The 15,071-nt window shown below is 40.6% G+C and overlaps 1 protein-coding gene across 1 annotated transcript in view; it reads right to left on the reverse strand.

Annotated features, from left to right (window-relative positions):
* Positions 1–14,626, reverse strand: part of CD48 (CD48 molecule) — a 15,104-nt gene extending 478 nt beyond the window's left edge. Inside the window, exons 1-3 of the mRNA XM_007947791.1 lie at positions 14,545–14,626; positions 7,251–7,553; positions 2,063–2,329 (exon numbers count right to left, since the gene is read on the reverse strand). Coding sequence (XP_007945982.1) covers positions 2,063–2,329; positions 7,251–7,553; positions 14,545–14,626 — 652 coding nt within the window. The remainder of the gene's footprint in view (positions 1–2,062; positions 2,330–7,250; positions 7,554–14,544) is intronic.
* Between the last annotated feature and the right edge of the window lie 445 nt (positions 14,627–15,071).

Consider the following 15,071-nt stretch of genomic DNA (forward strand, 5'->3'; position numbering starts at 1 on the left):
TCCTTCTGAGGAGTGGCTGGTGGGTTTGAACCACCAGCCTTCTGGTTAGCAGTCAAGTGCCTTAGCCACTGTGTTACCAGAGCTCCCAACTCGATGGTAGTGACTGTATTTAAACATATATATACATATATTTAATGAGGGAGGGAAGAGCTTCGGGTATGGACAAATAACTATATCATGCTATATGCAGCTGACTTTGGGGAAGGAAGGACTGCTTCCTTTTCTTGTTTCTCCACCCCTCTAGCCATTTGTACAAATAGAAGGAAAGGGGAGAAGGAAAAATAGGTTGGAAGGAAGGATAAAAGGGAAGAAGGAAAGAAGGAAGAGATGAAGGGAAAGAGGAGAGGAAAGGAAGGAGGCAGGGAGAGAGGAGGGGAGGGAGAAAGGAAGAAAACAGGGATAGAAGGAAAGAAGGAAGGAAGGAAGGAGAAAAGAAAAAGAGAATGGGTGACAAGATAGGGAGAGGCATATTAGGAGTTTTTCTAGGATGACTTGGGGTGGCTAAACATGACAAAATAGCTTTAGCCCTTTCAAAAAATGAGTATATTATTTATTTGATCCTTTTTGTGGATGAGCAGTCACCCCTCATTTTATAAGGAACAAAAATTGTGCCTCTTCCTTCTTATGGATCTCAGGATTTGGTATTGATGAGAAAGTGATGTTGAAACCCTCCAGCCAAATTATGTTTTCATGATCAGGCACCAAAATTAACTGTCACATTGGGTCTGTGGTGGCATGTTAAGAGAGGGTAGAAGGGACATGAATAATTAGTTAGGAAGAATAAAAAGAGTACAGGTTCCCAAGTCCAGGTGTGGAAGCAGAGAGAAAGAAACAAGGACAGTCCGGAATGGTAGTCTGAGTCATGGAGGATCTCTAGAGAACAATGTCTCCGGGGCTGTGATCCCTGATTACTAGACATGACAGGGACTGGCAGACAAATGTGGGTATTACAGTCATGAGTTATTTTGGAAGACTGTGTACACCAGGGATCAGTGATATAACTTCAGAAGAATGGGAGGTAGTCACCCAAATTTATTAAGGGATCCCCAAAGCCTCTAGTATCTCCACAGCTCAAGAGACAACCTAATTTAGTGGCCATTCACTGGGGACTTGTTAGATGATAGGCATTATGCTGTATTGGGCAATCCTACTTCCGTAATGATACTGCCTTGGAAACCCAAGGAGGGGTCACTATGAGTCGGGACTGACTCAACGGCACATAACAACAACAACAACATGCTGTATAGGTTACATAGATTGTCACACTCAATCCTCCTTATAATCCCATGAGATAAGAACTATTATTTTGTCTTTTACTTAAGGAGAACATGGAGTAGAAAAGTTAAATAACTTGTCTACCTACTAAGTGACAACCTCAGGCTTAACCTCAGGTGTGACAAAAAACAACAACAACAACAACAACAACAAAAAAAAAAACCACTGCCATTGAATTGGTTCCGACTCACAATGACCCCTCCTTGAGTTTCTGAGGTGGTCTCTACGGAAATAGATTGCTCAGTCTTCCTTCCAAGGAGTGGCTGGTGGGTTTGAAACACCAGCCTTCTGGTTAGCAGTCAAATGCCTTAGGCACTATGCCACCAGAGCTCCTTATAAACCTACCCAGGAGCACAAACCTGTGATTGAACAGTCTTCACCCTAGGATATTCACTAGTCTTACTTATGCTCCTCTACTCAGTCCTTCTTTCCTCTGCTGCTCTTTTTCCCTCTGCTCACCCTGATGGATTAGACTGTCCTACAATGACGCTGGCCTCAGATTTTAGGACTGCGCTTTGTTAGAGCTGGGAGGGCCATCAGAGATACAAAGCATACCCCTCTTTGCAGATGAGGACTCAGATCCACAAAGATGAAGTGAGTTTGCTGAGAGGTGGTGGCAGAACTAGGAGTAAGACCTAAGTCTCCCATGCTCACAGGCACTTTGCAATTCTCCACCAAGTTGTGTTAGAGAAGGCTGAGTAGGATCCCCACACAGTTCTTCATTCAGGGGAAAACTAGTTACCCATGCCCACCTCATTTCCCCAGATCCCTCACAGATAGTTCTTACCTAGAGTACAGGGTGCAGTGAAATAGACTGTGTCATTCTTTCTGCTCACAGGATTGCTGGTTTGGCAGGTATAAAAGTTGGAGTGATTTTCTGGTGTATGGATGATTTCAAGCACACTGTTCTGGAGGTCCTGGGAAAAAGGCCCTGAGTCCCCATACCAGGTGTAATTTACATGCCGGTCCAAGGTCTCACATAATAGTTTTGCATAACAGCTATTATTCACTTCCTTTGTCATCTCAATTTTTATGCCAGGCTTGGATACAGGATCTGGAGATGGGAAGGATGTTATAAGATAAAACAATAATTTAGGCATTTAGGAGGATTTTATGTCACAAGGGTTAGGCTAGCAAAATACAAAGGGAGCCCTGCCCCCTTGAGTGTCCATAGTGGGAAGTAGAGAGTTATGAAGAAGACGCCCCTACAGAGGGAGCCAGTGAGTAGCTTTAGCCTCATGAGGCTTCTGATGGCACAAGCTACAACTCCCTTGGAGGTAAAGCTAAGCTGAATCCAGGAGGGGGAGTCAGAGTCCATTACATGCATCTAACAACAAACTAGGGTTGTGACCTTATATGAGCCAGAGACAGCAGCAGAGTCTTAGCCCAGAGATCTGCTAACCTCAACCTTGGTATCCCAACAGTCTTATCTGTCCAAGGCCCTTCTCTAGCAATAGCCCACAGTTGGCACTTTGGACCTTCTGTCTTTCAAGAGTTCTTTGACTCATCCTTTCAGGCTCAGAGTCAGAGAGAGTTCTGGGGTAGGAGATACTGGCCCTCACAAGGCAAAATCCTCTGCACAACCACTGGTGGGGGTGCCATCCTCCTGGATTCTAGCCAAGTTATAGAGAAGAATCTCCTGTAAGCCCCAATGCATGTTAGCATTGATGAACAGTATTGTGTCTGTCTGTTAACTTTGCTATCCAAGTATCTAGCACTGTGACTGCTATATACTGGGGGAAAAAAAAAAAAACTCACAGCCGCCATGTCGAATCCGACTTATAGTGACCCCTCCTTCGGTTTCCAAGGCAGTATCTCTACGGAAGTAGATCGCCCAATCTTCCTTCTGAGGAGTGGCTGGTAGATTTGAACCACCAGCCTTCTGGTTAGCAGTCAAATGCCTTAGGCACTATGCCACCAGAGTTCTCTGTCATATACTAGACATTATATAAGTATCTGATGAAAGGATAGATGGATGAAGTAGTTATGTGTTGAAACCAAAGGAAACCTACCACCATTGAGTCAATTCCAACTCAAATTGACCATGTAGGACAGAGTAGAACTGCCCCTTAGGGTTTTCAAGCCTATAAATCTTTACAGAAGCAGACTGCCTTGTCTTTCTCTTACGGAGCTGTGGGTTTGAACCTCTGACCTTCTGGTGTAAAGCCTGAAAGATCTTTTAACCAGAAGCCTTTAGTATGGAGATTGACACGTCCCATGCTAAGCCCTAATGCCTCCAGGTAGATTGACACATCCCATGCTGAGCCCTAATACCTGTAGTAAATGTCCCATACCTCAGAGCCTTTTATCAGAAATCTGCATGGCTCCAAAAAGCCTCTCACCCACCTTTGAAGACTATGAGGGCTTTCAACCCACGGGGTTTCGCAGAGAGTATGCACATATCAAAGAGATCCACCTGGCCCCGAGAAATCTCTCACTCACCTTTGAAACCGGGGGAATTCCAACCTGCCCCAAATTCCCAAACCCCTATCATAAAAACCAAATTATCTACTCCACCCTATGTTTCTCTATAAAAGATCTCTTAATGTAAGAGCACAGGGTCTTTTGCTCAACCCATTGCGAGGGTGAAAGCAAGGACCCTAACTTAAGTTAGCTACTAAACTTTCCTATTGCTTTTTGCATTGTCGTATGTTGGCAAATTATTCACCCCGAACTACTCCTTCATAACCTGGGCACAACACTGGTTAGTAGTGAGTGCTTTAACCACTGCACCACCACAGCTCCTAGTTATGTGACAGAACAGGCAAAAAGCTAGCTTTAGAGTGAGACCAGCCTCGGTCCTGGATTTGGCTCTGGTGGAGTGACATTAGGCAAGGGGATTAAGCCTCTTGAACTTCCTCTTCCTCAACAGTAAAATGATACTACTTCAGAGTGTTAGTGAGATAAAAGACATCATACATAAGGAAAAGGTTTGTTCAAAGTATAAATGTTATATACATGTTAGAGGTCACATTATTATCACTATAGACAGTCTCTGGATTATGAACAAGGTAAATTCCTAAATCTGTCTTCAAGTCGAATTTACACGTAGATTGGAACAGTTAGGTACAGTGCTTATATAACTTATACAATGTTATCAAATATTTGTTTTAGTATGTCATATATAGTATACCTTTCTATGCATAAAAAACATTAAAGAAATACTTTCAGATACACTGAAAACATCTTCAACATAATAATACAGTAATAATAATAATAGTGTTCTAACTCTGGTGGCATAGTGCCTAAGGCATTTGACTGCTAACCAGAAGGTTGGCAGTTCAAACCCACCAGCCACCCCATGGAAGGAAGGTTGGGCAATCTGTTTCCGTAGTGATACCGCCTCAGAAACCCAAGGAGGGGTCGCTATGAGTCGGGTCTGACTCGACGGCACATAACAACAACAACAACAACAACAATTCACATCACAAAGTAGTGCCCGTTTGTTATTACAAACCATGGTATGTACCTCAAACTTTTAATATAATAAGCTTTATGGGGGTTGGCTTGCAACTACTGGTTGTTACCTGAGAACTGCCTTTACTGTTCTTCTACTACCAAGTTGGATGAGAGATAATCTCACCTTCTCGTCCTTCCTTGACTATGGCTGGGTTTACCTGAAATACTCTGAGATCTTTTCATCTGCTGTTGTTGCTGTTAGCTGTCAGTGAGTCAGCCCTGACTCGTGGAGACCCCCTGTGCAACAGAACAAAACACTGCCCAGTCCTGTGCCACCCCATGATCAGTTGCGATCAGTTCCAACGTGATCTGTAGGGTTTTTATCAGCTGATTTTCAGAAATACATTGCCAGGCCTTTCTTTCTAGTCCATTTGAGTCTGTTTAGCACTGTTGTCTTGTTCCCAGTTTCAAGGGAAAATCTCTCAATATTTCTTCATTGAATATAATCTTAGCTGTTTAACACCCTAAAAGGTAGATAAAATTTTCATGTCTGCCCTTAATTATATTGAGGAATTCCCCTTGTATTTCAATCCTCTTGAGAGTTTTCATCAAGAAAGGGTGTTGCATTTTATCAAATTTTTTTTTCCTGCATCCATAGAAATGACAAGGCTCTTTCCCATTGATTGTTTTTCTAATGTTGAATTACTCCTGCATTCTGGAATAAATCCTACTTGGTCGTGGTATGACTCTTTTAATATCTTGTTGGATTCTGTTTGCTGGTATTTTGTGGAGGATTTTTGCATCTGTATTTATAAGTGCTATTGGCCTGCAATTTTCTTTTCTTATGGTGTCTTTTAAATATTCTGATATTTTGCAAACTACATGTTAAACCATTAATAGTTTGATAGCACCCTTGAAGGCAGTCTTTATGCCACAAAAATTGGTTAATACTATAAGTTGTTGTTGTTGTTGTTTGCCGTCGTGTCGGGTCCGACTCGACGGCACATCACAACAACAACAACAACAAATACTATAAATTAGGGCTTTTTTTTCCCCCCTCTCACAGAGCTGAGTACCATAGATGGCTATACTATAGATGATTTTTAATCTTTTCTTCTCCCAAGGCCTTCTGAATTTCAACCATATAGAATGGAGCAATGAATGAGTAAGAGGGGGACTCTGGCTTCTTACACAAGGACTATTTGGCTGATGGAGACTGAATACATCCAATATTGTACATTTGTACTGTATTTTAGAATTTTGAAGGTGTTTTCACTTTCATTATCTACTTTGATTTTCATATACCCTAAAAGATAAATATAATTATCTTCATTATATAATGAGAAAGCCAAGGCTCTAAGGTGAACATTCATCTTAAAAGTCGTCTCAGTTCCACTTCTCTAATAATTGCCCACTGCAATCCTAGAGAGGTCTCCCCAGGAACCATGTTTCTACTTTCCATAACCTGGACCTTTTGGCCATAAATGTTTGGGATCTCTCCAAGATATATATATCTGAACCAAACTGGGCCAATCAGTTTTTCTCTCTTGAGAATTTAAATGGAAAGATACAAAAGTCTAGGCTTAGGGAGATACTAGTGCACATGGGAGGAGTCCACAGTGCAGCTCAGATTTCTTAAACTGCCGCATCTGGACTGGCTCTTGTAACTATTCTTTCTTCCCTTTAGCCCTTCCTGAATCTTTCAAACCCCTTGAATTCTTTAAATAACTCTAATTCCTTGAAATAAATTCTCATTTCTTGCTAAATTTACATTGAATTGCTTTCTGCTACCAGCCATCATAAGAATCTTACCTACTACATTGTTGTTGTTGTTATGCATTGTCAAGTCAGACTCGACTCATAGCGACCCCTCCTTGGGTTTCCAAGGCGGTATCACTACAGAAGTAGATTGCCCAACCTTCCTTCCAAGGAGTAGCTGGTAGGTTTGAACCGCCAGCCTTCTGGTTAGCAGTCAAATGCCTTAGGCACTATGCCACCAGAGCTCCTTTACCTACTATAAGCAGAGATATTAAGATCTTTGCCCAAAGTCATAGACCTAGTAAGTTACTGGACCCAGGTCTTTCTGACTCCAAGTATAGCATTCTATCCTTATCCCATACAACTGGGTCAGGCAGGAACTATGAGTGGAAGCAGTGAAGGACTATTGTATCCATTCTGAAAGGTGAAAAATCCTCCTTCATAGCTCCTGCCTCCTTCCACCCTTGTTTTGTCTCTCCTCTCTTTTTTCTCAAATCAGATGAAGTCTTTGTTCAGAGATATCATTACGATAAGCTCAGAACTGATTTGGGTTGATAGATGGGAGAGAATGAAGGGAATTTATTGTTTTCCTTGTCTCTAAACCTTAGTCTCACTGACTTCAGAAGGTGTTTTTTAGCTCCCTATGGCGGTAAATTTTGGAGTCTGCTGTGCCAGGTCATTCCCAAGTGAGACAAGTTCTAGGAGAAATGAATTGAATCTGACCTGAGGTTTCACTTTCCTCTTCCCAGAGAGTGTTCCCAGGGCCCCCAGGAATGCTCCCAGTAGTCATTCTGGGCCTTTTGTCTCCCCTCACTCACCATAAACCTCGAGTGAGATCTGCCACTCATGCTCATGTCCTTCTGTCGTAAATACCTGCAGGAGATAGGTGCTGCTGTCATTTTCTCGGACATTATAAATGTGAAGTGTACCGTTGTCATCAAGATGGAACTTGTCCTGAAATTCAGATTTGAAGTACTCAGGATTTCTCTTCCTAGTCCATGTTACAATTTTCTGTCTTGGGGCGTATATCCAGCTAAGTTCTTTGTAGCTATCAGGCTTAAGCTTGGAGACAGTCAGGCTCACATTGCTGCCAGAGACCACAATCTCACGTGTCGAATGAGCTGCCAATCAGATCAGAGTGACAGAGTGAGAACCACCTTAGAGAAAGCAGTGAGAAAGGATGGCCCAGCCTTTGTTGACTTTTCTTTTTAAAACTTATAATTCATTGGGATTTATTTTTTCCATTCTAATTGAAGTCACTTTTATTTCTCTTCCTATTTATAATTATAGGTGCTCTGGTGGCAGAGTGCCTAAGGCATTTGACTGCTAACCAGAAGGCTGGCTGTTCAAACCCAGCCATTCCTGTGAAGGAAGACTGGGCAATCTACTTCTGTAGAGATACCACCTCAGAAACCCAAGGAGGGGTTGCTATGAGTCAGAATCAACTCAACGGCAGTAAGTTTGTTTTTTTGATTTTTCATTTACAGTTTTGTTCTTTTTCTTCACCAGAGTACTTCAAATTGTATATGCTGATTAAAAAAAAAAAAAATCGATATGGTTAAGGCAAGGAGAATAAAAAGATAATCTTTAGAAGGTTCAAGATTATGGGAGAACTGTTGGCTGTTTAGTGGAAGGAAGAGAACTAAATATATAAATTACTGAGAAAGAGCAGTAAAAAGAAGCTAAAGATAAAGAAAGGAAGGAATGTGACCCATTTCACTTGGTCTCAAATACTGCCACACAAAGTCTTATTTTATTCTTCAACATCAGGTATATACCTAGCTGTTTATTTTCTGCAATATTTTTCCTTTCTGAAAATACAAATTTTATCCATTAAAAGATAAAATGGCTGCACTCCTAAGGCTTTCAAGTTCCTCTTCATTCATTCTCCAGCCATGTTGTTATTACATGCCATCCATTCAACATTTATTAAGCACTTACTATATGCACCAGGTACACATGCAGATACACCTAGGCATTCACTTCTACAGTGCTTCTGACTGAGACAATCTGCTTCCATAAAGATTTATAGCCTTGGAAACCAAATGGGGGTCTCTATGAGTCAGAACTGACTCAATGGAAGTGAGTTTGGTTTAATTATGATTGGTCCATTCCATGTTTTATCTGTTCAGTCCAAGCAACAGTTTTGAACAACAACTATGTATCTGGCACTGTGCGAGGCTCTGGTATCAGCAATGAGCAACGCAGACACAGTCTTTGGCCTGTTGGAGCATAAAGCCTAGCAGGACAATCTCTCCAGGATTTGAAAATCACTGGACACATATTCCAGGCTTGTTCTCATTCTGTCAAACTTTTTTCCACATAAATTACTAGAAGTGGGTGATAATAGATGGCCTACATCAGGGTTTTTCAACCTCTGCACTGTTGACATTTTGGGCTAGATAATTCTTTGTTGTGGGGATTGTCCTGTGCATTACAGGTTGCTTAGCAACATCCCTGATGTCTACATACTAGATACCAGCAGGATCTCTTCAGGTGTGGCATTCAAAAATGTCTCTAGACATTGCCAAATATCCCTTGTGGGGCAAAATCTCCCCACTTGAGAACCATTGGCCTAGATCATCCTTAGGAAATTCTCCAACAAGCCTCAGGCATATGCTTCGGAAGATAGCACAACCCACAATTAACTACTTCTTTATCTCCCAGTGAGAAGTTACAGCCAATCCCTAGGGTGGCTATCTTTTTAGAATCATTACATGTAGGTGGTTAAGGAGAGAGGGAGGAAAGATATACATCCTTTGTGTGTCTATATTTTAGTACTCATATTACATTCAAATGATCTGTTTAATGTCTGCTACACACCTCTATCACTTGCCTATAAACTTCTCAAGGACAAAAAAGGACTCTTATAAGTCTTTTTTCTTTTCCTGTTCAAAGTATGATGGTTAAAAGCATAGACTTTGGAATCATATTGCCTCGGTTGAAATCTTGGCTCTGCCACTTATGAGCTGTATGACCTTAAGCATGTTACCTAACCTCTCAGCCTTTTTTTTCCCATCTATAAAATAGGCTGTTGATGGTATTTATTGCATAGAGTTATTGTGAAGATTAAACTAATTAATGCAATTAAAATGCTTAGAATAATACCTGGAAGATTAGTAGGCATTCTATAAAGGTCATGCATTGTTGTTTTATTATTATTGCCTACATTCTTCTCTGTATCAACAACACCTAACACTATGCTTAAAACTATTGAGATACTTAACAATTGCTTGTTGAAGTTATTTTATTTCACCAAAATAGTGGTAAAATAACTAAAACAAGGACTAGTCCAATAATAAATATTTGGTGGACATCAATCTGAATTTGAAAGAGTGAAGAATAAGGAACAAGGGGCCTAACAATTTGTAGCAGCTTTTGAATAAGCATTCAGGTGTAACCTGATAGTCTAAAAATGAAAGACATCAGTACACACAGGAGGTATGTGTATCAGGTTAAAAAAAACAGATAAAAGATAGCACAAAAACAGGTCTAGGACATGTGATGGCAAAGTAAGAGAATCCCAGCATCATCCTAAGACCAGAGAATGTCCTTGAAGCTTCTTTGGGAAAGGAAAGGTGAGCATGGTTCAATGAGAAATGAAGAGTACAGAGCAATTAGACTCAAATCATGGTCCAGATCCATTTATAATTTGCATCATTTCTCCTTGCAATAATAGAATCTACTTTATAAGAACAATAAGGTGTTCTTATAAGAATAATAACAATGTTTGACAAGGGTGTCCCAAGACTGCTTGAAAGAGCTTCAAAGTGAAGTCTGAAGGAGGAGGAGAAACTATAGCAGACACATAATCACTAAGATTGTAAGCTTCTCAAAGCTTAAAAACCATGTCTTACTCAAATTTAATTCCCACTGTACTTGACTCACATTTTGTGCTTAATACGTGTTCAATGAATGAATGAATGAATGAGTGTGTAATAGGGACAAAATGTATACTAAAGTGTTCCCAACCTTCTTCTTCTCTCCATGACCTCAAGCCAGGCAAAAATAAGTTTTTACATTTTTACTTCCCACTCAGTTTCTCCCTCTTGCCTCCTCCTTAAGGATAGTTTAGCTTGAAGAGACAAGAAGGAAGGAGGAGAAACAAGAGTCACCCAGGTTGGGCTTAGGACATAAGTGTTAATAACACAAAGAATGAGAATCTCTGGGCAGCAGATGGAGAGGAAGAGTTTGAAAAGGTTGAAGAGTGCAGGAAAGGGGATTGTAGGAAGTGTTGCTATATGTAAAGTGGATTCTCTTTCACATCTTTTTGAGAGATTGCAAGTAGAGATTTGAGTTATTATTAATTATTATTGACTAGTAGACTGTGTTTCTCTATTAGGATATTGTGTCCAAACTATACCATTGGAGCCCTGTCTTATGATTGGGTTCTGAGTAAATTAATAAAAGATTACTAGTAGTGCCTAAGGCACTTGACTGCTAACCAGAAGGCTGGCGGTTCAAACCCACCAGCCACTCCTCGGAAGGAAGGTTGGGCAATCTACTTCCATAGTTTCTGCCTCAGAAACCCAAGGAGGGGTCACTATGAGTCGGGTCTGACTCGATGGCAAATAACAACAACAACAACAACAGTGTCACAGAAGAACGAACAAATCTGTCTTGGAAGAAGTACAGCCAGAATGCTCCATAAAGGAAAGGATGGTGGGATTTCATCTCACATACTTTGGACATCTTACTGGAAGGACCAGTTCTGGAGAAGGACATCACACTTGGTAAAGTAGAGGATCAGTGAAAAAGGTTCTTCCAACCTTCAACAAGATGAATTGAAACAGTGGCTGCAACTGCAGGCTCAAACATAGCAACAATTGTGAGGATGGTGTAATACCAGGTAGTGTTTTTTTTGTTGTACATAGGGTCACTTTATGAGTTGGAACAGACTTGACAACATCCAACAACAACAGTGTGACAGAGAAAGCAGAGCAGAAGTTGTGCCCAAGGTGCCCAAGAATTATCAGAAAAAGCAATATGGGAGGGCATTGAGAATAGCACTCAAGATTCCAGATATCTATAATACCTGTAAGTAAGCATAAAGTAGCTGAAGGAAACCTTGAAATACAAACTCATTAGTCTCAGTAGCCTCCTTAAAGATTCTGGAAAGTAAGTAACTTTATTGTGAAATATCTAATGAAATATCTAATGGAAAAACAACATGAACCTGAAGATAGAATCAACTCTTGGCAGACCATAAAAGAAAGGAAAAACATATATTCAGCCCTCTGAGACTATTCTATACTCTGCTCACAAGTTGAAGAAAGGATTAATTTTAATAATAATATAGACTACGAAATTGATGCAAAAACATTGTAACAATTTGTGAATGGGGAAATGTTGGAGCCTCTGCTAATAGAGGATTCTCTAATAAATTCATAAATTTATAAATTGATATTTTTCTTATTTATAAAATATTTATGTATTCTTTTTCAATTCTTTTTCTTCCTTGCAGTCAGACCCTGGCATTTTTGTGACTGATGATATTGAGCTTCTTCATCTTCTCTCTTTTTTTTTTTCTTTCACCAAATTAATATGTGTCTACCCTCTAGTTAGCGGTTTACCATTCCTTCTCCACTGATCCCCAGTAATAATCAAATAATATTTCTATTTTTTGTGAAATCTTTTTCTTGACTTTTTACAATAGTCTCATACAATATTTGTCTTTTTGTGATTGACTAATTTCAGTCAACATAATAAGCTCTAAGTTCATCCATGTTATGTTTTAAAAACTCATCATTGTTCTTTAATGTTGGGTAGTATTCCATTGTGTGTATGTACCATAGTTTGTTGATCCATTCCTCCACTGATTGGCAATTTTTTCAGTTATTAAAGCATTTTGATAAAATCTTGATTTACATCCCTAACAATTGCATCTTTTAGATGGTAGGGGAAGTAACTTTACAGAAAGCTACAGTTTTTTTTTTTTTTTTTAATTTAATTCTACCAGAAAGAAGTAGTTGATAATGTGTCTGGATGCTTAGGATATTTATATTTAGTAAACAACAGGAAAAAAAAAAAAGCATATCTTGCCTGTTTCCAGCCATGTTTCTTATCTATAGATAAGCAGAATTGACTGGAGAAAATAATTCACATAAAAGGAAGTCATGTCTCACACCAAAGAGCACACCCAGGAAAGAGAAAGAGATTCTAAAGAGGAAGTTCTGACTACTCTGAAACCAAGTAAATTACTCTGTAAAATCTCTTAAAGAGGAAAGTTTTAAAGATACTGCTGTATCCCCATTGGGGATCAAATATTTATACAAGCCTGTACAATTGTTTAGGAAGTAATTTGACAATAGATATTAAGATTCCAGATTTGTATCTTGGATGACAAGATGAACATGGTGCCATTTAGTGAAATTGGAGTCCATTTAGTGGGCCAGATTGCAATGAGTTAAGGACTAGACAGAAAGTGAGGAAGAGAAGACAACAAAAGTAAACTATTATCTTCATAATGTAAGTGGGAATGGGAAGGAGAATGATTGGGTAAGAGGTAAAGGGGCATGAGAGATAAAGAGTTTTGTTTTGTTTTTAGTTTTACTTAAGAAGGGAAAGATTTAAGCCATCCATAGGCTAAGGGAAGGGGCCAGTGGAGGAGAAGTTGGAAACAGGGGGGCGAAGAATGACTGGGCTGCAGGGGACTAAGAGAAGAGGTGAAGGCGTGGGTTTTGGCTGAGATGGAGGATACCTCAGCCTCAGAGAGAAAAGGCAATTCATGATACAGAGAAATTTCTAGTTTCCAGATGATGGACAGGAGGTTGAGCAGCTTCTTGCCTAGTGATCTCTGGTTCCCAGTTCTTTTGTAAAGTAGTAAGGAGTGATTCTGTGGAAAAGTGTGAGGAGCACTCTTAGCTCTCCCCTTTTTTCCTTACTCAGCCTTGATTGTTCTAGGCTCTCTGGTTTCAAGGCAATAATTCACTACACCCTCTTCCACTAGGTGCCTTCCCTGTACCCCAAAAGCACTTAGCAGACTTAGCCAGTGTGCAATGGAAATGGCATTCACCTGAGAATCTGAAGACTTGCATATGCCATAAGATTTTCTGTAAATCATATTTAAAAAAAAACAAAACAAACTCACTGCCATTGAGTCAATTTCAACTCACAGTGACCCCTTCATAGGTTTCCAAGGCAGTATCACTATGGACCAGTCACTCCTCGGAAGGAAGGTTTGGCAATCTACTTCTGTAGTGATACCACCTCAGAAACCCAAGGAGGGGTCACTATGACTCAGAGCTGACTCAACAGCACATGATAACAACAACATCACTATGAAAGTAGATTGCCCAACGTTCCTTCCAAGAAGTGGCTGGTGGGTTTGCCACAAGCCTTCTGGTTAGCAGTCAAATGCCTTAGGCACTATACCACCAGAGCTCCCATAACCATATAAGCTCCCTGAAACATTTCAGTTCTCTTAACAGAGAGAATCCCAGAAGTTGGATTAATACTTCACTTCAGGTCCCACTCCCTAAGGCATAGCAGTATCCTATGAGATGAATCATCTGTACAGAGCCCAACCAGGTCTAAGTGCCCTGATGGTGTACCTATAGCCTCACAGTTATGAACCAGACCTAAATTACTACTACCCACTGAGGCCATGCATGAGTGGCCAGTGGTTTTTTTCTACATATCACTATCTCATCTCCCTGCAGTTTTCACATATCTGTTGGACAATGGCAATATAATTTACCTTGACTTGGGACACGACTCAGGAGACAGAGGAGAAAATTTCAAATGTTTAAGGGAGCATATCGTGTCTGAGCATAAATAATGTAACAGCCATCAGTGTGGAGCTTCCTCTCTGTTCAAAATGTGAAAAAAAAAAAACCTTTCCCCCAACTTTACAAACTACCAGCCATGGGACCTACTTCCCCTTCCCCCCAGGGTCTTGTTTTTGTCACTTCCCCTTGCGAAATGACATAGCGTCTAGTTCTCTGATATGAACAAAGGTTCCCCAAGCTCACCATAGTCCTGTTACTAGCTAGGATGGTAGTACCTACTGCCTGGAGACCCCAAATCTAGGGCTGAACCACATCCCATCTCCCCTTTCCATCTGACCTTGCCTTCGGTGCACCATCACAGCAAACAATTTGTGAAAATTACCTTGAATTCTGTTCACCAGGAATGGCCAAGACACTAGTAGCAGTCCCAGAGCCAGATACCACTCCCATCTTCTGGTACACATGCTACTTCCCAGAGCGCCCCACGAAAGCTGGAGACATCTAAGAATCAGGCTGAAAAGGAACTCAGGCCTCCAGTGCTCTATAACCCAGGGTTGAAGGAAACACCCACTGACCTGGTAAATGGGTGGGGCCTGGGTGCAGAAATAGGAAGCCCTGTAGAGCAAGAGTTTTTGATCTGGGACCCAGAGATTTGAGACTATCACAAAAACTAAAAGAACCATTTTGTTTGAATGTACAAAGGTGCAGTTTTGTGGGGAAAGAATCCTCAGTTTCTGTTGGATTCTCAAGGGACTCAGTGCTCAGAAAGATTAAGGACTCCTGAGAGAGAACATCAGCTTTTAGTTTCCCAGGCAAGTATCACTCTGACTAATCTAGGGGCCATAATGTAGTAGATGCTCCCCAAACCTTCAGGGGATTTCTGGCCTAAGACAATCCCCAAGTTCTGAG

This window comes from Orycteropus afer, unplaced genomic scaffold (genome assembly GCF_000298275.1).
Source record: "Orycteropus afer afer isolate SDZICR_OR568_19922 unplaced genomic scaffold, OryAfe1.0 scaffold00193, whole genome shotgun sequence".
Classification (NCBI taxonomy): domain Eukaryota; kingdom Metazoa; phylum Chordata; class Mammalia; order Tubulidentata; family Orycteropodidae; genus Orycteropus; species Orycteropus afer.